This window comes from Sturnira hondurensis, unplaced genomic scaffold (genome assembly GCF_014824575.4).
Source record: "Sturnira hondurensis isolate 20B ecotype Veracruz unplaced genomic scaffold, ASM1482457v3 Scaffold0019008, whole genome shotgun sequence".
Classification (NCBI taxonomy): Eukaryota; Metazoa; Chordata; class Mammalia; order Chiroptera; family Phyllostomidae; genus Sturnira; species Sturnira hondurensis.
In genome coordinates, this window is record NW_028091639.1 from 121,741 (window position 1) to 144,094 (window position 22,354).

The 22,354-nt window shown below is 41.6% G+C and overlaps 1 protein-coding gene and 1 pseudogene across 1 annotated transcript in view; one reads left to right on the forward strand and one right to left on the reverse strand.

Moving 5' to 3' along the window:
- Positions 1 to 2,209: 2,209 nt before the first annotated feature.
- On the reverse strand, positions 2,210 to 2,883 carry LOC119004144 (ferritin heavy chain-like; annotated as a pseudogene).
- A 4,344-nt stretch (positions 2,884 to 7,227) lies between these two features.
- Positions 7,228 to 22,354, forward strand: part of PRSS38 (serine protease 38) — a 33,333-nt gene continuing 18,206 nt past the window's right edge. Inside the window, exons 1-4 of the mRNA XM_037070881.1 lie at positions 7,228 to 7,256; positions 9,837 to 9,859; positions 14,073 to 14,235; positions 14,961 to 15,232. Of these exons, the coding sequence (XP_036926776.1) occupies positions 7,228 to 7,256; positions 9,837 to 9,859; positions 14,073 to 14,235; positions 14,961 to 15,232 (487 nt within the window). The remainder of the gene's footprint in view (positions 7,257 to 9,836; positions 9,860 to 14,072; positions 14,236 to 14,960; positions 15,233 to 22,354) is intronic.

A 22,354-nucleotide genomic window follows, 5' to 3' on the forward strand; every position in this document is an offset into this window, starting at 1 on the left:
TGGTCTCCTCTGCTCAGGTGCTCACTCCTCTAGGCTCCAGCTGGGTTCCTTTGATGTGGTCTGGAAACTGAAACAGTCAAAAAGCTAATTCCATTTATTTTCTGTTTCTCGGGGATTACATCATTCACTGTCTAATGCTCAGGGCTTGAAAACTAGTCTTCTGTATTTATTCTTTTTGTGTTTTTTAAACCCTCAACTGAGGATATGTTTATTGATTTGAGAGAGAGTGAAGAAGGGTGGTAAGGGGGGGGGGGCAGAGAGAGAGAGAGAGAAGCATCAATTGGTTACCTTCTATATATGCCCCAACCAGGTATTGAACCTACCTACAACCTTTATTTGGTGTGCAGGACAACACTCCAACCAACTGAGGCACTGGGCAAGTGCTCTTTGTGTATTTTTGGTTGTTTCAGATGGAAGATAAATCTAGTCCCTGTTACTTCATCTTAGACAGAAGTAGAAGTTTGTCTTATTATTTTATTTAAAACAAAATCAAAACAAAAATAGCATGTCTTCTTTTAGAAATACTCACATATAGCACTAGAGTCAATTCATGTCTTTTTCTGAATTTCCTTCTTATTCCAGGTAGTTTCTCTTCTGACTCCTCTTCTCAGTCACGGACAGCTCTCCTCATCTAAAACTGTTGCTAAAGCCATTTGGTGAGCTCTAATTTGTTATTTTTCATTTCTGAAAGTTCTCTTTGGTTCTTTTCCAAATCTCCTCCTTTGTCAAGTATATACTCCCCAGTGGTTGCAGAAATTCACCAGCCTGATTTCATCCCCTTGAACATCACAAGCACATTTGTTTCACAGTTTCTGGCTGTTAATTCAAAGTGTCTGGATTGGTTCGGGTCTGTTCTCTCCTGGTTCTCGATTATGGTGTATTATCTCGCATTTCTGATTGTGTTTATTGCTGAACAGTATTTATATGTTATTTTTAGAAGTACTTTAAGGTTAAAAGTGACATTACCATTATCCCAAGAGGATTTTTGGTTCTTTCTGTGACACACAGGGTGCACTACTGATGTGGAGTTACATTACACAAGTCCGAGCTGAGGCTTTCCAAGCCTCACATGTGACTCAGGCTGGGTCTTTTTCTAAAAGAAATAGAAAAATATGTCATATTTACAATAATATCAAAAACAATTGAAAAGAATAAATTAAACAAGTAGGTGAAATGTCTCTATGTTGAAAACTACAAGACACTGATGAAATAAACTGAAGAAGGCACAAATAAATGGAAAGGTATTTCGCTTTCAATTGATTGGAAGAATTAATATTGTTAAAATGTCAACAGTAACAAAAGTTATTTATAGATTCAGTGCAGTTGCTATGAAGATAACAATGGCATTTTTAATGAATTAGAATAAAACACTCCTAAAATTTACATGGAACCACAAAAAACCCTAAATAGCCAAAGAAATCCTGAGAAAATAACAAAGCAGGAGGCATCACACTTCCTGGCTTTAAGCTAGGTAGCCCACATGCAGCCCCTAAGTGGGCTACCTCCCTGCTGGCTCACACCCTGGGTAGTCCCATCTTGTTTCAACCCCAAGCAGGGGTGCTTTGTTGTGGCCACACCCACAGAGGGTCCTGGCCTCCTGACTTTGTCTCCCTAACCCCAAAAGAGGGCCAAAGTGACACAAAGCCAATGAAGCTGCATTTCCAAAAGGGCAGAAAAGCCTTGTGTGCCTGACTCGCTCTGGATCTCCTTGCTCCCTTGGGTCCAGGGCTTCGTCACCATGTTTTAGACACTTCCCACTCCTGGGGAAATGGCTTTGATGAGTTTTTAGTTGTCTTCATCAGGAGGCCCTTACTGCAATGTTTGGAATTGTTGAAAACCTACTCATAATTTAAACCGAAAGTTTTAGTGTTGTCTTTGTCACTTACATTTACTTTTGTATAAAGTGTAGGGTGGGGTTCTTTCATTTTTCCCACTGGAAGCCACCTTTCCAGGGACAACATGTTGAAGAGGCCCCCTCCTCAGGCCCAGATGGAAGTTGCATGTGTGTCAGGCTCTAGCCCTGGGCTCTGTTCCATCATCACTTACCTGTTACCAGCCCAATTCATCCCTACCTGTGCACCACTGTGCTTTACCTACTATAGCATCATAACACACTTGTGTATCTTGAAGGGAAAATTTGTCTGCTCTATTCGCCTTATACCTCCCTAGCCACAAGAATTGTAACTTTTGGGAGGGTAGCAAATTTATTTCAAGAATGGTACAACTGAAAGACATAAGTGGATGATTTGGTGCAACTTATAGAAATGGTGAAGGCAACTCCAACACGCATGCACTGCTTTGGTGATGAGGGAAGTCCTCCTGACCCTGTGGCTGTGGGAAGCCAGCCTGGGGCTGAGCTCTCTTCACTGTTTCCCAGGTGTGCTTGTCAAGAGAGATGCTCTGTCATAGCTGGTTTCAGGAGCACCCAACCTGCACAAGTTTGTTACCATGGTCATTCTGTCCTTGAGGAATTTCACCTGCTCATCCAGGTACTGCGCCTCAGTGAAGTAACACAAATGAGGATCATTTTTATCAGTGACCCATTGTGCAAATCCAGTGGTGATTGATTCACACTTTTTCCCAAGTGTGATGCACACTCCATTGCATTCAGCCCATTTTCCCAGTCATTACGGTCTGGTTTCTTGCTATCCTGAAGGAAGATTTGGCTACCTCGTTAGTTCTGCAGCTCCATCAGTTTCTCAGCATGTTCCCTCTCCTTATGAGACTAGTGAAGAAAATATTTGGCCAAGTTTTTCAAAGCACTGTCATCACAGTCAAAGTAGTAAGACATGGACAGGTAAATATAGGAAGCAAGAGGTCCAGGTGAATCAGGCAGTTGATGGTGGCTTCAGAGTCCTGGTGGCAATTCTGGTGCAATTCAAGATACACAAGTTAAGGCTATTGCCCAGCTTGTTTTGCTGCCTTATGTCTCTGAATCAACAGGCAAAAAAGGAGAAGCTGTGCTGGCTGGGTGATTGATCCTGATTACCAGATGACCCAAGTGCATGGTGACACAGGAGGTCCCTTACAGTGTCTCTGGTGTCACCATGACAAGTAAAATAAAAAAAAACTGCAATATCTTGACTTAGGCAGGACTGTTGATGGCCCAGATCCTTCAGGGGAGAAGGTTTGAGTCCCCCGAGAAGTAAAAACAATGCCCAGCTAAAGTGCTTGCTGAGGGCAAAGGAACTATGTAATGACTAGTGGGAAAGAAAAGCTGTAAGTACCTTCCACGACCATTTGAAGAAACCAGGACTATAATAGTTATGAGTATTTTTCCTCCCTTTGTTATGAATATGTTTGTGTGCATGTGCATATGTGTGCACACACACAAGCATGTATGTGTGTATGTGTTACAGGATGTTGAGGAGAAAAGCACACCTCATCTGAGGACACTGCATCCTCTCTCGGGGAAAGGGCTAGTGCTTTTCAGTTGTTTCAGGGTGGCTGTGTTACATTACACAGAAAGGTGACGTGGCTATTGCCTTTATCTGAAGATTAAGTCTGAATTGGGAGATCTTGGAAAGGGAGGAATGTCATGGCTAACTTTGTATTTCAACCTAACAGGGCCACTGTGCCCACTGTCTGTTCGGGTGTTGTTTCGGTGTGGTTGAAGAGTCTTTTGTGGAAGTGATCAACAGTTATATTCAGTGACTCTAAGTGAAGGGGATTCCCCTCAATATGTGAGTGGGTATCATCTAAAGTCCACCAAAGGCCTCAGGAGCAAAAACTGAGGTTTCCTAAAGGGAAGGAGGCCTCACTCAAGACCAGCACAGAAACACTGCCCAGTTTCAGGCAGGCCAACCTGTCCTACAGATTTCAGATGCAAAACAGTAATTTCAACTCTTGCCAGAATTTCCAGGCTACTGCCTGCTTTATACATTTTGAACTTGTTAGACTCTATTCCTCTACCAAAATCTGTAACAAATTAACAAATTACCACACATGCAGTGGCTTAAAACACCAGAAAGTGATTATTTCACAGTCCAGGAGGCCAGAAGTCCAAAATTCAGCCATCTGCAGGGTGGGTCCTCCTGAGGTCTCTGAAGGAGTGTCTACTACATGGCTCTTTCCTAGTTTCTGCTGATTGCTGGCAATCCTTGGAATCCCTCTGTAAATCCTTGTTAAATGCACTGCTCCAATTTCTATCTCCATCTTCACATGGTGCCTCTCTATGCCTCTGTGTCTTCACAAAGCATACTTCTCCCTGTATACCTCTCCCTCCTCTTCTTTGAAGACACCGGTCACATTAGCTTAAGGGCCCACCTTATTCCAGTTTGCCTTCATCTTAAATCTAACTATATCTACTACAACCCTTTTTGCAAATAAAGTCACACTCTGAGGTACTAGGGTTAGGACTTCAACATATCTGTTGGGGGGACACAGTCCAACCCATACACATGATAATACTCTCCAAGTTAATCTGCAGCTTCATTGCAACCTTATCAAAATTCCAGTTGGACTTCCTTTAGAAATTAACAAGCTCATCCAAAGAATCATATGAAAAATGACTCAGAACAGCCAAAATAATCTCAGAATTAAAAAAAAGGTTGGAAGAAGACTAATATTTCATGATTACATGGTTACTACAAAACAGTGTGGCCCTGGCTGGTGTGGTTCAGTGGATTGAGCACTGGCTTGTGAACCAAATGGTCACTGGTTTGATTCCCAGTCAGGACACATGCCTGGGTTGCAGACCGGGTCCCCAGTAGGGGGCATGGAAGAGGCAACCACACATTGATATTTCTCTCCCTCTCTGTCTCCCTCCCTTCCTCTCTCTTTAAAAATAAATGAACAAATATTATTTTTTAAAAAAAGGTAATATGGAACTGACATAAAAATAGAAACATACATCAACAGAACAAAATTAAGAGTCCAGAAATGAACACTTACATTTATGGCCAATTGTTTTTTGTCAAAGATTCTGAGACAATCAAAGAGAAAAGATTAGTCTTTTTCAAAAAATGGTACAGGGATAACCAGATATCCACAAACAAAAGAAAGAAATTGGATTTCTAACTCAAATCACACACAAAATTTAATTCAAAATTGATCATAATGCTAAACATAAAAGCTAAAATTATAAAAACACTTAGAACAAAACATAGGAGTAAATCTTCATGATCTTGGGTTAAGCAATGGTTTCTTAGATATAAAACCCAAAGTATCAATGGCAAAAGAAAATAGATAAATTGGACATCTTTAAAATTAAAACTTTTGTAATAGAACACATTCAGGAAGGTGAAAAGACAGCACACTACTATGAGAAGATATTTGTACATCATACATCTGATGAGACTTGAATCAAAAATTCATAAACAGAACTTCTAGCCAAGATGGAGGCGTAGGTAGACACACTGTGCCTTTCCACAAAACCAAAATAAGGACAACAAAGATTTAGAAACAAAATAACAACCATTGCTGATAGAAAATTGAACTGTATGTGAACTGTATGGAAGTCCAACAACCAAGGAGATAAAGTAGACATAATTCATCCAAATCAGTAGGAGGGGTGGAGTCAGCAGCCAGGTTGAAAGGGGTCGTGGCAAAAAAAAAAAAAAAAGCAGTGGCTAGCAGACACAGGCTAGCAGGTGGCAGTGAGCAGACCCAGCAAGGCAGTGGACTGTGGAGGAGCTTGGTGCACAAGGTGGCTTGTGAAACCGGGTGGTCTCACATTCACAGGCAGATAAACCAGGCAAAACTGGGAAGCAAGACAGACCACACAACCTAGGATCTCAGAGCAGGGAAATAAAGCCTCAATACACCAATTGAAAACACCTGTGGGGGTTAAGGCACAGGGAGAGACTCCCAGACTCACAGGAGAGTTTGTTGGAGAGACCCACAGGGTCCCTAGAATGTACACAAGCCCACCCACACTTGAATCAGCACAAGAAGGGCCCAGTTTGCTTGGGGGAAGTAGCATAAGTGACTGAAATCCGACAGAGAGCAGAGCAGGCACCATTGTTCCCTCTCGGACACCACCCCCCACATACAGCATCACAACTCAGCCATATGTGTTACCCAACTCTGGTGAACACCTAAGGCTCCGCACCTCACTACATAACAGGCACATCAAGACAAAAAAAATATGGCCCAAAGGAAAGAACAGATCAATGCTCCATAAAAAATACAACTAAGTGACAAAGAGATAGCCAACCTATCAGATGCAAAGTTCAAAATACTGGTGATCAAGATGCTCACAGAATTGGTTGAATTTGGTCGCAAATTAGATGAAAAAATGAAGGCTATGCTAAGTGAAATAAAGCAAAATGAATAGGGAACCAATAGTGATGGGAAGGAAACTGGTACTCAAATCAATGGAGTGGACCAGAAGAAAGAAAGAAACAACCAAACAGAAAAGAATGAAGAAACAAGAATTCAAAAAAAATGAGGAGAGGCTTAGGAACCTCCAGACACCTTTAAACATTCCAACATTCAAATTATAGGGGTACCAGAAGGAGAAGGGGAAGAGCAAGAAATTGAAAACTTATTTGAACAAATAATAAAGGAGAACTTCCCCATTATGGCAAAGGAAGTAGATTTCCAGGAAGTCCAGGAAGCTCAGAGAGTCCCAAAGAAGTTGGACCCAAGGAGGAACACACCAAGGCACATCATAATTACATTAGCCAAGATTAAAGATAAGGAGAGAATCTTCAAAGCAGCAAGAGAAAAGGAGACAGTTACCTACAAAGGAATTCCTCTATTGATACATCAGACTATTAGCTGATTCATCAATAGAGACCGTACAGGCAAGAAAGGACTGGAAAGTAGTATTCCAAGTCATGAAGGTCAAGGACCTACATTCAAGATTGCTCTATCCAGCAAAGCTATCATTTAGAATGGAAGGGCAAATAAAGTGCTTCCCAGATAAGGTGAAGTTAAAGGAGTTCATCATCACCAAGCCCCTACTATATGAAATGTTAAAGGGATTTATCTAAGAAAAAGAAAAAGATGAAAAATATGAACAGTAAAATGACAGCTAACTCACAATCATTAACAACCACACCTAAAACAAAAACAAAAGCGAACTAAGCAAACAGCTAGAACAGGAACAGAACCACAGAAATGGAGATCACATGGAGGGTTAGCAACAGGGTTAATGGGAGGCAGAGAGAGAGGGAAAATGTACAGAGAATAAGTAGCATAGATGGTAAGTAGAAAATAGACAGAGGGAGGGTAAGAACCATGTAGGAAATGTAGAAGATAAAGAACTTATAAGTATGACCCATGGACATGAACTACTGGGGGGGCCGAATGTGGGTAAGAGGGGGTGTGCAGGGTGGAGGGGGGTGAAGGGGGGGAAATGGGACAACTGTAATAGCATAATCAATAAAATATATATATTTTAAAGATTTTATTTATTTATCATTAGAGAGGAAGGGAAGGAGAGAAGGAGAGAAACATCAATGTATGGTTGCCTCTCAAGAGTCCCCTGTTGGGAACTGGCCCACAACCCAGGCATGTGCCCTGACTGGGAATCAAACCGAGATCGTGTGGTTCGCAGGCCCGCGCTCCATCCACTGAGCTACACCAGGGCCAATAAAATATATTTAAAAAAATTAAAAAAAATTATAAACATCTTACAACTTAATAGCAAAAAATCAATGTGAAAGAGTCAATCTTATCATAAATTGAAAGAAAATTCAGTAAAGCAGTATACAAAAACAAAGAAACAATAGCTTTCATACATGTGTACAAAGCAATAATCAGTCAGAAGTCACCAATATCAGAAATGAAGGAGGGTCATTACTGCAGGCAAATAAAGGATAAAAAGGTAATATTTACTAATAACTTTATGCCCATAAAGTAATTAAACAACTCAAGTGAAAAGGACAATATTCTTGAAAGACACAAAGTACTGAAACTCACTCAAGAAGAAACCAATAACCTGAGCAGTCCTATATGTATTACAGAAGTTGAATTCATAGTTAAAAACCCTTCAGAAAATAACATCTGAGGCAAAGTTGGTTTTACTGGTCATCCTATGGATGAATCTCTAATATGCTGAGTAGAGGAAACCAAACTCTAAAGACGATATATATGATATTCTGAAAAAGGCAAAACTATGTGGATGGAAAACTAGATTCATTGTTTTAAGGGGATGGGGGTAGCGGGGTTTGACTATAAGAGGGCACAGGGGACTGGGGACAGTGAGACTCTTCTATGGCTTGACTGTGTTGGTGGTATAGCTGTCAAAACTTGTATATTAGATAAATTTTACTGTGTGTAAGTTACACCTTAACAGAAAAGTTTTTGATGACTGGATAGCATATCTAGAAATAGTAAGTGACCTAATAGAATTGAGTGAGCTGTAAAGAAAGCTGAAAACCTCAGGATCTATAGCATAGATTTCTCAAAAAGAACCAGTATGTCTAGATCTGGCAAAGGGAGGGAATGCTAACACTAGGAGTATTTGGGGCAGGAACCATTTGAGAGCAATTACTATACCCCTAAGTCTTCTCCCCACACCATACTTCTGGACTAGTGTACCTTCCTATTGCAGAAATCTGGAGTTTCATTTTCTGCAAAGAGTGAAACAAGTGATCCCACTGGGGAGTCCCAGACACAGTTTAAGGCCTGGGTGCCAACACTGGATGGTTAGGAGATGGTGAATGTACTTAATGCAGAATACTTAGGCATAGACACATTCCACCTAAGCTGCCAGAGCACTGCAATGAGACCCTGGATGTGCAGGAAAGGTCTTGATCATCTGTGATGCTGACACGCCCAAGAGAGGTGTCACAGAGATACCGACATTAGCAGCTCCCATGACTCACTCACTTCTCTCACTAGGAAGCTCCAAGTAAATAAGCAATGCCCACAGCCCAGAGCTTCCAATCCCTTTTTATTCTAACAGTTGTAATTTCAAACAGAAGACAAAGGAATGTCAGATCTCTACAAGAAGGGCCTCTAACATGAAAAATAAACACCAACTCAATCAAGTGGAAAAATGTAAATTTATGAGAAACAAACTCAGCTGGGAAAAAATTTAAAGTTACAAAGTACTTACAGTTTTTTAAGATTTAAGACAAGAACAATAAATACATTCCGCGCAGGCCTGTGAACCAGAGGATCGCGGTTCAATTCCCAGTCAGGGCACATGCCTGGGTTGCAGGCCGGTTCCCTGCAGGCCAACTCCCAGCAGGGGACGCACAAAAGGCAACCATACATTGATGTTTCTCTCCCTATCCTTACCCTCTAAAGATAAATAAATAAATATATAAATTTCATCTTACTCCTGCCATTAATCACACCACCACAAGTCACCTACTGAAAGATTCTGAAAGGTGAATGAAAGAAGGTTGACTAGCTCAGGACCTCTGGACCAGAAGAATATCCCAGTGGGGAGTTCTTGGGGTGTTTCTTCTCGCTGTGGGTCCAACTTGGGGTTATAGAAGTCTGCAACCTGGAAATGCCAACAGACTCACCCCCCCCTCCGACACACACACACACACTGGCCATAAGAAAAGCCAAAGGCCAGGAAAAGGTGGTCCAACCTGACAGAAACCTGCTCTGTTCTTGAGGTAAACTGCTTCAACAGGCATCCTGCCTGTTCTTGAGGCAAACACAAGGAAAGCTGCATCCCTCTGTCCTCTGAAAGGCACTGAAGAGGTGGTGGGAGGTGATGTGCCAAGCCCTTCCCGTCCAGCCAGGTGGCCCCCGTTGAGCCTGCAGGAGGCCAAGATAGCTCAATCTCAGCATTACTAACATTTGGGGCTGGAAAATTTCTTGTTCTCGAAGGTGTCCTGTGCACTATAGAATTTTTAGCAACAGCCCCCTGCAGAACTTTATAAACACAACTGCCATTGGAACCACAGTCCACTATAGTGAGCCAGGATATGCATTCTGAACTTAACAGGTTGACTGCCTGCTAAAATAGGCTTAAGTGGAAACCATGGCATCATAAAAATTATCCTCAAAATGCATATGATATAGCCCACAATTACTTGTCACATTGAGAACTAGGAAAATCTCAACTGCAATAAGAAAAGGTGTGGGGGCGACTTTGCCTGCAAGTACCCCTGTCTGCCACGGATGAAAATAACCCCACCAAGACATGATCTGCTTGGAGAGGAGAGGTGGCCAATCTCTCAGAGGAAAAAGGCCAGGAGCCCCTTCCTCCAGGGGCTTTTATTGGGTTGTAATACACAGGAATACAGGTGGTAAGGATCACATAGTAGATAACATTTCAAAGAAATCTGAGGGCTTAGTCTGAGTCAGTGTCTTTCAGGAAAGGGGGTTGCAGAAACTTTGGGAGACATACTCATTTCCTTCTCAGACCCTTAACATATGAATGAAAACACTCTTAGCAAAGCAGGTTTCACAGGACTTTTTAGGAATTCTTTCTTATGCCAGATTTCCCCCGATCTGCTCTAGCAAGACAAGGAGCTGCACCACATCCCCATCAGGTTTTCAGGCTTAAGTAGATTAGAGCCAGGAAGCGCTTCTCCCAGAGGACATGGGGACCTGGGCTATGTCAGAATAGCCGGGGGGCGAGTGTCCATCGCTCCCTCTTTGTTGCAGCCCCCCAAGTCCTTCCATGATGGCCTCCCAAGTGATTGTGTCTGGCTTAGGTTGCCCCTCGTCTGAGGGGTCTTACCCTTCATTGACTACCGACCATGCTTTGGGGGCAGGGGAGGAAGCAGAGGCAGCGTTTGCTACCAGAGAAAAGCTTTGTCTCCTCATGGCTCACATTCCAGAGGTTGCTCACTCAGTCTTAGCCATGGGGGGTAGTTACAACTCCTGAAACCAGGCACAGAGGTTCCCAACAAAAAGGCAATCAACAGAATTATTGGACAAAGATTTTAAAGCAGCCGTCATAAAAATTTTCCATTGAGCAACTATGAACACACTTTAAACATATGAAAGTGCAAGTAACAATGAAAGAAGAGAAATTATTGGCATTATAGATGTTCCTGTACTTATGATGATGTTACATCCCAATAAATACATCATAAGTTGAAAATAGTATAAATCAAAAATGCATTTCATACAACTAACCTACCAAACATCATTGTTTAGCCTAGTCCAGCAATTTTCAATCAGTATGCTACATGAATTTTTAAAACATGCAATACCTGGATTGTCAAATTAAAAAATGGCAATAATCAACACAACGATAGCTGTTTGGTATGAATGAATCAAAATTATACCTATTTTATCAGATAAGCAAAACATATTTTTTTAGTGGGCTGCAGAATTTTAGTAATTAGTGTGTGTGTTGTGAATTGAAAATCACTGGCCTAGCCTAACTTAAACATACTCAACATTTACATTAGCCTACAGTTGGGCAAAATCATCTAAGACAAAGGCTATTTTATACTGAAGTATTGAATATCTCATGAATTTTATTGAATAAATAAAATTCTTTTTATTGAATACTGTACTGAAGGAGAAAAGAAAAATGGTTTTGTGGGTATCACTTTTACACTGTTGTAAAGTAAAATAAATCCTTCTCAAAGCATTATAAGACAGGGAACATCTATAAAAGGCAAGGGATGAATATCAAGAAATATAAGGTACAGAGATTTCCCAGTACCCCCTGGTCCCACACATGCATAGCCTCCCCCATTATTGACCTCTGTATCTTCTTATTAATTTTCCTGTGAACCCAAAACTTCTATAAAAATAAAATCTATTTAAGAAAATCGGTGTGTGTGTGTGTATGTGTGTATACACACAGAAGGTATATATATATGTCCAGAAGGTATCCAGCCACATACTATAAAAAACAGACATTTACTGAAGAAGATACAATATACAAAAAGCATGTACATAGGACGATGATGCCTCAGCCACCTTCAAAGTAGGCACCTCAAGCAGTTCTCCCAATCACCATCACCTGCCTCCTCATATTTTCCTGAAATTCATCCATGGTCTGAAATCTCTTCCCTTTCAAAGGCAAATTTAGCTTTGGGAAAACTTAGAAGTCTCAGGGTGCCCAATCTGGGCTGTAGAGCAGCTGAGTCACTTGATTGATTTGATGTTTCACAAAAAATTCTGCAGGAGATGTGATGCACGAGCAGGCTCGTCGTCGTGATGAAGCTGCCAATCACCATTTGTCCATAGCTATGGCCTTCTGAATCATCCCAGTAGTTTCCATGGAGGAATGTTCAAGCTGAACCCAAAATTTGATTCAGATTCATTGCTCTATTTAGTCATTTTGAATATGATTGCCACACAGTACACATGCTCACTCAATGGCATCTACTGCCCCCACTACTAGTATAGTGAAGTCATTATTGTCCACGCATGTGCATTCCTGTCCACTCTCCTTGGCTGCCAGGTTACATCAATCTTGTGCAATCCATAACAATGGCTCGTTTTCTTCTAGACAGACCTTGTGGGAAACCCGAAAAACCAGGATTATCTCCTATCGTGCAGACTCTTTTGTAGTACACGCTTCCCCTGCTTGAGTGTCTTAGGAACCCATCTGTACTAGTGTACTAGCTGGTGTTGTTGTGAGAGGCTGGGTTTGGCTTCATTTAAATTTTTTTTAAGAATCTTTCAATGTGTTTGCACATTTTCCAATAGGTGATTTACAAGCACACTTACCCACACCATGCTGAATGTTCAGCAGTTTTTGACCAAAAACCGCACAATTCACCCTGTGCCCCACCCTCTCTATTCACCCAGTCTCACCCCAAGTGACTTTTCTGTTTGTTTCCTGGGATGCAGAGTCCTCAGAAGGAAACATTTTGCCAATGCAGAAGAGATGAAACAAAAAAACAGCAGAAGCACTAAAAGGCATCAAAATGAATGAATTAAAAAGTGTTCTGAGCAGTGGAAAAACATCTTGATAGGTGTATTGCATCAAATGGAGAGTACTTTGAAGGCGACTGAAGTTTAAACATGTAATAATAAATACAAAATTTTTATAAATAAATTCCATTTGGGGGGGTCCCCCCTCATATGAAACACCCAGAGGTAGGCAAACTATTTCTGTACAACTCATGAGCTAAGAAAGGTTTTTACATTTCTTTAATGCTTGGGTAGAAACAAAAGAATATTTTATGGAATACAAAAATCAAATGAAATTCAAATTTTGGTCTGTAAATGAGGTCTTATCGGAACACAGTCCTGTTCATTTGTGCACCCACTGTCACAAAAGCAAGAACTCTAAAGTTTTCACAGGGTTCAGTGGTATCATGTACTTTCCTGGCCCTTTTTTCTCTGAAGATCACATAACTTGCTTTGTTCAATGTCACATTAGCACACACGATCAAGATGAGCAATTGCGCTTGCACATTTCTGTCATACAGCAACATATGGTCAAACCCAGTCTTGCTGGCTGCAAGTTGGAAGACACTGTGGGAAGTTAAGAGCCAAGAGCCAGCCAGCTCACCAGAGTGAAACCACTTGGTGACCACAGACCACAGCCTTCGGTAGAACAAGGTCACCAGAGACCCCTGAGCACAGCTCTAGTGGGTGCACAGCTCTAGTGGATGCTCTAGGTCTAGAAGGACTGGGGAACACATGGAGGCAGTTCCAGCATTTGCTGGCGGTTCCTGCACGTGAGGAGGCAGGCACATCCCTGCAGTCAGGCGCATGCGCGTGCACCATCCCCTCATGCCTCGCTTGTTCAAGTTCTGGCGCCATCAGGCGTCAAGTGCCGGCAGCCATCGCGAGAACAGTGGCTTCGCCCTTGTACCGGGTTCTCTGCCGAATGGCTGCCCTGCTCTTCTGCCCCTATGCTGGGCCTAAACCTTCGCATACAGTCTCGACCCTCTTCTTGCAGCTGCTGCTGCTACTCCTTCTGCCCCGCTCTTGGGACACAGCCACAGTGCGCAGGCCCCCTGACAGCGAGGGGCTCACCTTGAGCCGTGACTGGGGTAGGCAGTGGTTGAGGGCAGTATGGTGCTTCCCTCCTTGACCCCACCACGTCAGAGGCCTTTTTCCTCACCCTTTCTCGACCTCACCCCCACTCCCCCACCCCCCCCACCCCCGTCCCCTTCGCTCCTCTCCCCTCTGCTCCCTGCCACACTCCCCCCTCCCCCCTCTCCACTTGCCTTGGCCGACCTGGCCTGCACCAACGGAGCTGCCCCTCATGCGCACCACTCTGGTCTTTGCAGCCTGTGGCCAGCGTCATGTGCAGGGGAAGGTCCTGGGGGGAGTGGACGCCCCGGAGAAAAAGTGGCCATGGCAGGTCAGCGTGCACTATAGGGGCTTCCACATCTGCGGTGGGTCCATCATCAATGAGTACTGGGTCCTGTCAGCAGCCCACTGCTTTGGCAGGTGAGTGAGTGGTGCCAGGGCTGTTCCAGGGAGGCCCAGGGCAGGAGGCTTGCTCTGGAGACACGTGGAGCAAGACTTCTTGGCTTTGGAAAGAGAATGGGTCAGCCCATTGGCTCAGCCCATGGGGAGTACAGCATCAGAAAACGCATCAGAAAACACAATGCGAGTTTTCAGCTGCACCAGAGCAACATCACATGGCTCAGCCCGCTATAGCTCCTGTTGGCCGGGGCAGTGGAGGGATCCTCAGGGCCTTCTGCATTTTTAGATGGGTGTGGAGCCAAGTCACAGGACGATTAGTCATCAGAGAATTAAGAGGTAAGGAGACCCATCAGAGTAGGGGAGACTCACTACAGGATATCAGGCTAGGAGACACGGCGGCGGGGAGGAGCCGCACAATGGGATGAGAGCTGAGCAGAGACCTCTAAGCAGTTCTCTGTACACCTGACAAGCTCACCATCCTGGGCTGCTGGTGACCAGTAGGTCCTGATGTTTTCCCCCACCCTCCATGGGCCCAGGTCAGGACTTCCTTGGGGGCAACTCTTCAGACAACCAAGTCCCCACTGTCCTGCAAGGGATTGCTTTTCCCCATCCTGGCTGAGAGCTGGGACACCAGGCTGCCTGCCTCCAGAGCTCCAGGCCTTCAGACTGTGTCTGTGAGCTAATGGTGGCGCCTCCCTAGGTTCAAGGTGCTTTAGCTACAGTGCCTTTGTTCTCTGTCCCCACAGGAACAGGGATACAGAAGCCTATGATATGTACGTGGGCCTTGTGGACCTCATGGTCGCAGGCAGTCACACCCAGTGGTTTGAGGTGAATAAGGTGATCCTGCATGACACATATGAAGCACACCACCCTATCGGAGGCGATGTTGCTCTGGTGCAGCTGAAAACCCGCATTGTGTTTTCTGATGCTGTACTCCCCATCTGCGTTGCCACCCCAGACATGAGCCTTCAGAACCTTACCTGCTGGGCTACAGGATGGGGACTCATCTCTCAAAAAGGTAAGAGAACAAAGTGCACCATCCGTACCTCTTCTATGGCACTACAGGAAAGAAAGTGTTCTGTCATTGATAGGGTCGCAGGCACCTGGGGACTGGAATTCCGACCTATTAATCACTATTTTTTTCTGCCACTATGGAGTTTTATTTTATCCCTGGCTGGCTTTGTTGTACACAGAGAAGTAGTTCCTTATGCTTTGAGTGTGGAAATATTTAGTATATCAAAACCACTAGTTTCACAGTAAAGTTTCTTAAGATTATAAACTTAACTTAGAAGTAACCTTTTCAGCCTATTAAAAAGCACTATTAGTTATTCTCCTTTTCTGCATAAAAGCCTTATTTTTCTTTCTAGGTTTGTACCTGGGTACTTTAGAATTTTTATATCTAAGTAAAAGATTCTTTTATTTTTTGTTTTTTTAAATATTTATGTATTTATAATTTTAATTGTATTTTTCTCATTACCATTTACCCCCCTTATATTCTCCTCCCCCTCTGCAATCACCACACTATTTGTTGTCCATGTCCATGAGTCCTTCTTCCTTTTTGCTCCATATCTTCACCCCTTAAATCCCCCTGCCAAAGCTGTCAGCCTGCTCTCTATGGTTCTCTCTATTTTGCTTGTCATCAATGAACAAACAAGTGCTGGTGAGGATGTGGAGAAAGGGGAACTCTTGTGCACTATTGGTGGGAATGCGGATTGGTACAGCCACTGTGGAAAGCAGTATGGAGACACCTCCAAAACTAAAAACGGAACTGCCTTGCGACCCAGTGATTCCACTCCTGGGAATTTATCCAAAGAAACCAGAACACTAATTCAAAAGAACATAAGCACCCCTGTGTTCACTGTAGTGTTATTTATAATCGCCAAGATATGGAAGCAGCCCAAGTGTCCATCAGTAGATGAGTGGATAAAACAACTATGGGACATTTACACAATGGTATAGTGCTCAGCTGTAAAGAAGAAAATTTTACCCTTTGTGACAGCATGGTTGGACCTGGAAAGGTTCTTTTAAATTGCATTTGCTAATCAGTTATAGCTATTGACTTTTGCACATTGACCTTCTTTCCAGCCACCTTATAGAACTAATTTTTAATAGCTTGTGAATTGATTATTTGATTGTTCTAAATATTTTTAAATCATGTTTTTCTTCCAGCAAGATTGTTTCATCACTTCCTTTCCTATATTTTATTTCATTTCTTTTTCTTATTGCATTGGTTGGCAACTCTAGTAGAAATTATATTAGGTCTCTTTTTATTTTATTTCATTTTAATGGGAACATTTCTAATGGTTTACTATTAAGTTTGTGGTTTGGTCCAGAGATTTTAGATTGGTATCTCATTCCAGGATAAGAAAGTTTAAAATCTTGTTTACTTAACTTTAGAAAATGTTATTGAAGGTAAGCTGCTATAAATTACAATTAGGATGGTAAGTGTAATCCCCATGGTAACCACAAAAAATAGCTCCAAAATATACACAAAAGGATAATTTAAGGGAATTCAAACACTTCACTGCAAAAAAAAAAAAAATCAACTAAACACAACGTAAGACAGAATGCCAGAAATGAGGGACAAATTGCATAGCTGCTGTGGAAAACAGTATGGAAGTTCATAAAAAATTAAAAATAGAATCATCACTTGACCCAGCAGTTCCACTTCTGGGCATATACCTAAAATATTTGAAAGCAGGGTCTTGAAGCAGTTAACTGCACAATCATGCTCATAGCAGCACTATTCACAATAGGAAACCAAGTGCCCACTGACCAGCAATGGATCACCAAAATATGGCATACACATACAATGGAATATTATTTAGCCTACAAAAGGAGAGAAATTCTAATATGGATGAACCTTGAGGACATTGTGTTAAGTTCAATAAGCCAGTCATAAAAAGTCATATACTGTATGATTCCACTTATATGATATACTTATTATATGATATACTCTATCATTCTAAATAAGTTTAAATTGTTCTTTTTAGTAGAGAACAATTTAAACTTTATATTTAGAGATTTCCTACTTATAATGGTAAGCAAGATAGATCTAGATTTTTGACAGCTGACCTAGACTTTTTTGACATCTGACTTTGCACAATGAGTTTTCTGCTCTGGAGTAGTTCCTGTGACATGGAAATCAGCTGCTCCTTAAAGGTATATGATTTACCCATAAACCACTGTGACCCTGGTACTTCTTGTGGGTATAAATTATTACGACTATGTTTAATTTCTATTATTGTTACTGGTTTATTCCATTTAAAATTTTATTCTTAGGCCAATTTTTATTAATTACATCGTTTTAGAAAGTTATCCATTTCAGTCCAGGTTTTTAATATAATGGTATTATATAATAATGTAATTCATATATTCTCCTCTTGTTTTTCCTCTCTTTCTTTTTTTCTGTCAAAATTTATCTATTCCATTGTCTTTCAAACACTGCCTGCCAGAGGTTTTATTTGTGTTGAAGTCACAGTGGTGGGTGGTATTTCATGGATTGGTTGCCTTGCTGTTCACTCAGCTGGCCTTTTCTTCATTTTTCTACATTAAACTCTGAGTTTGCTGAGCCATCCTTTTCTAGTTTTTTGAATTGAAAGTTTGAGTGATGTACCTTCAATCTTTTGTGCTTGTTCTATGAATGAATAAGATTAACAATCGTCCCAGCTCAAGGACTCCTTTGTTCATTTAACATATTATAGATGTATTTGAACAGTCTCTTGACACTCCCAAAATTTTTTCTGCTTTATTCCTCCTACAAATTAGCCAACATCTTGAATATTGTATTTAATATTCCCATGCATGCTTTCACACACTTTGTCTTAGAAATGACCCACTAACTCTGGTAAAGATGGCAGCATAGGTAAAACATGGCTTGCTGCCTCATACAACCACATCAAAACTACAACTAAAACATAGAACAACAATCACTCAGAACTGTCAAAATCAAGCTGAATGAAATCATCACAACTGTGGAATTTAGGAAACCACATCCATTCAGACTGGCAGGAGGGGTGGAGATACGGAACAGCTGTCCCATGTCCATGGGTGGTGGCTAAAAATTCAGGAGGGATATCTTGGGAGCAAGGAGTCCCAGACCCGCCAGCCCAGTGTTCCAGTGCCAGGAAGATAAGTCCCCATGAGTTCTGGCTACAAAACCAGCAGGGATTGAGTAAGTGGAAGAAACTTACAGAGTCCCAAGCAATTCCTCCTGAACCCACACACGGACTTACTCTGACTCATTCACTCTGTACTGGGAGAGCAGCTTGAAATGCACCAGTGGAATACAGGGAGGAACAGAAGTATCTGGCGGCAAGGCAGGAGCTGGAGGATAGCTTTCTCCCAGACAGAAAGGCAGGCAGAGTCCACTGCCCCTTTTCTGAGCCCTCCCCCCATACAGAGCCGGCAGGCAGATGCCATATATGAGATTCCATCAATCTAGCTAACACTGTTTGCCCTGCCCTGGTGATCCCCTGAGAATCCATCCCATCCAATTTATGGACCCACCCAAACTCTTAATTCTGACTTTTCCATATGAATGGCTGGTCTTGGCTCATTGTGCACATCTTTCCTAAACCCTATCAAAGAAGCAACAGCCAGTTTCAGTGAGAAAACTGAAAACTGCTTAGTGGCCCCAGGCCTGGCACTAGCAGCTGCCAGCCTAGATTAACAGCTTGGCTTCACCTGGGAATTTCCAACCCCAGCACAAGTAGCTGCCATCACAGATTGCTTTATAGCACTTTCAGGGTGGCCCTGGGCAGAACACAGGAGGGGCTGACCTTGGCCAGTGCCACCTGGGAAACCTCAGAGCCTGTGTACCCAGTGGACAGCTACAGACCATGTTGGAATACCACCACTCTGCCCCTGCACAGCTGATCCTCCACAGAGGGCAGAGATTGGTGGTCAGTGTTCACGGCCACTCCTTGCAGCTGACTGGCGTTGTTAAATTCATCCCATTGACCTGCCAACAGCAATTCAAGCTCAGAAAGAGGGTGTATTCAGCCAACATGGAGGGTGCACCTCGAATACCCACCTTGGGTGATAAGGGAGGCTGTGCCACTGAATCACACAGGACACCTACTACATCAGGCCACGCTACCGAGATGGAGTCATAGCAGCTCTACCCAATACATGGAAGTAAAGCACAGGGAGGCTACCAAAATGAAAAGAGGAAGAAACATGGCTCAAATGAAAGAACAGATCAAAACTCCAGAAAAAGAACTAAACAAAATGGAGACAAGCAGTCTATCAGATGCAGAGTTCAAAACACTGCTTATAAGGATGTTCAAGGAGCTTAGGATTTCAACAACCATAAAAAGATCCAGTCAAAAACAAAGGATACACTCATTGAAATAGAACAATTTAGAGGGAAACAACAGTAGAGTGGATGAAGCTGAGAATCAATGATTTGGAACATAATGAAGCAAAAAACAACCGATCAGAACAACAAGAAGAAAACAGAATCCAAACCCCCCAAGAATAGCATAAACAGCCTCTGGGACAACTTCAAGAGGTCCAACATTCACATCAAAGGGGTGCCAGAAGGAGAAGAGAAAGAGCAAGAAATTGGAAATCTATTTGACAAATTAGTGAAAGAAAACTACCTTAATTTTGTAAAAGAAATAGACGTGTAAGTCTAGGAAGCACAGAGAGTCCCAAACAAGATAGATACAAAGAGGAACACACCAAGACACATCATAATTAAAATGCCAAAGGTTAGAGATAAAGAGAGAATCTTAAAAGCAGCAAGAGAAAAGAAGTTAGTTACCTACAAAGGAGTTCCCATAGATTGCTGGCTGATTTCTCAAAAGAAACTTTGCAGGCTAGAAGGGAGTGGCAAGAAATATTCAAAGTCATGAAAAGTAGGGACCTACAGCCAAGATTGTCTACCCAGAAAAGCTATCATTTAGAATTGAAGGGAAAATAAAGAGCTTCCCAGACAAGAAAAGATAAAGGGTTTCATCAACACCAAACCACTATTATATGAAATGTTAAAGGGACTTAAGAATATCAAAGCTATGAACAATAAAATGGCAATAAATATATACCTATCAGCAACTGAATGTAAAAATCAAACTCAGTAAAGAATATCAGAGAGAGAATAATGGACACAGAAAGCATTTGTATGGTTGCCAGATGGGAGGGGGTGTGTAGTGGCATGGGTGAGGAGGTGAGGGGATTAAGAAGTACAAATAGGTAGTTACAGAATAGCCATGGGCATGTAAAGTACAGTACAGGAGATGGAGTAGCCACAGAATTTATAGAGATGACCCATGGACATAAACAATGGTGTGGGGATTGCCTGAGGGAGTGGGGGGTGCTGGGTGGAAGAGGCAAAGGGGAAAAATTGGGACAAGTATAATAGTGCAATCAGTAAAATTAAAAATGAAATGACCCATTAAAATATTGTTTTGCATATAAAGTTATTTAAGTCATATTATGCTTTTTCCTCTTAGAGTTATGTTTCTGAGATTAATATATGCAGTTCTAATCAATGCTTTTTAAATGCTATCTGAATGGTTCACTGTGTGAATACATTAGGATTTATCTACCATTATTGAGGAAGGTTGTGTTGATTTCTTTTTTGCCATTATACATTATGCTACAGTGAACTTCAATAAATGCTTCTCCTTATTTCCATCTGTGAAGGTATCTTTAACGCAGTGACTCCCTAGGGGCAGACAATAGACAGGATAATTAACAGCTGAGTGGGACATTTCTGGGTTTTTAGATCATCTAGTACCCCAGGTCCCCACCATCAAATTCCAGTCATTGTCACAACTCAAACATACCATCATGCATTTGCAAACACACCCTGACATTCCTTTGTTACCTCCAAAGTTCTGAGGGATATTTCTGCATAGATTACATATTTAGGAGTAGAATATTTAGATTGTACAAAACTGGCATACATGAACTTACTAAATTTTAAAATGTTATTCAGTGTCCACTAATTTGTATTATTAACTTGTATCACCAGTTTATAATCCCATAAACTGGTATAACAGGTATGAGTATTCCCATTAACACTGTAAACCCTTGGTGTTAGTATATTGTTAAATTTGACAATTTGATGTATGTAAAATGATTTTAATTTGTAGGCCCATAGTTACTAGAACATTTTGGCATCTTTTCATGTATTTATTGGCCATTTGGGACTCCAGTTTGATGAATTTACTATTTGTATTCTTTATTATTCAGTTGTTAGTATTTCTTGTCATTTTCTGATCATTCTAGTTAGGGTAAAGGCTAAACTGTTATAACAAAGAAACCCAAGTACACTGGCTTGATCAAGATGAAGGTTTATTTCTTACAAATCTGTTGAAAAGAAGGCTCAGCTATCCATGGTCAACTTTTCTATTTGTTTTAAAAAGCTGAGACTTTTTATTGTGGGGGTTAGATTTTGATCTGGATATAGATACATATTTTGCCATTTTAACCATTTCAAGTGTATAACTCAGTGGCATTAATTACATTTGTAATCTTGGACAACCATCATCACCTGTCTCTAAAATGTTTTCATCATTCAGACAGAAACTGTATAGTCATTAGGCAATAACATTCCTCTTTCCCCTGGCCCCATTATTCCTCTTTACATTGGTATGAATTTGCCTGTTCTAGATATTTTATCTAAGTCGAATCAAAATTGTCATATTGTCTCTGGCTTATTTTAATTGGCATAATGTTTTCAGACTTCAGTGAGGTTGAAGCATGTATCCTTTTAATGGCTAAATTTTTCATAATACAGATACACCATGTTTTGTTTATCCACTCATTTGTTGAGGGATACTTCAATTCTGCCAATTGCTGGGTTTTGATTGAAGAGTTTAACCCATTTCATTTAGAGTAATTACTTATGGGAAGAAGTACCATTTTGCCATTTGTTTTCTTTTTTTAATTTGAGTATATTTATTGATTATGCTATTACAGTTGTCCTATATTTTTCTCCCCTTTATTCCCCTCTGCTCTGTACCCAGCCTCCCACCATCATTCCCCCACCTTAGTTTATGTCCATGGGTTGTGCATGTAAGTTCTTTGGTTTCTTCACTTCCTATATATTCTTAACCTCCCCCTGTCTATTTTGTACCTACCATTTATGCCTCTTATTCCTTGTATCATTTGCCCCACTCTCCCCCTA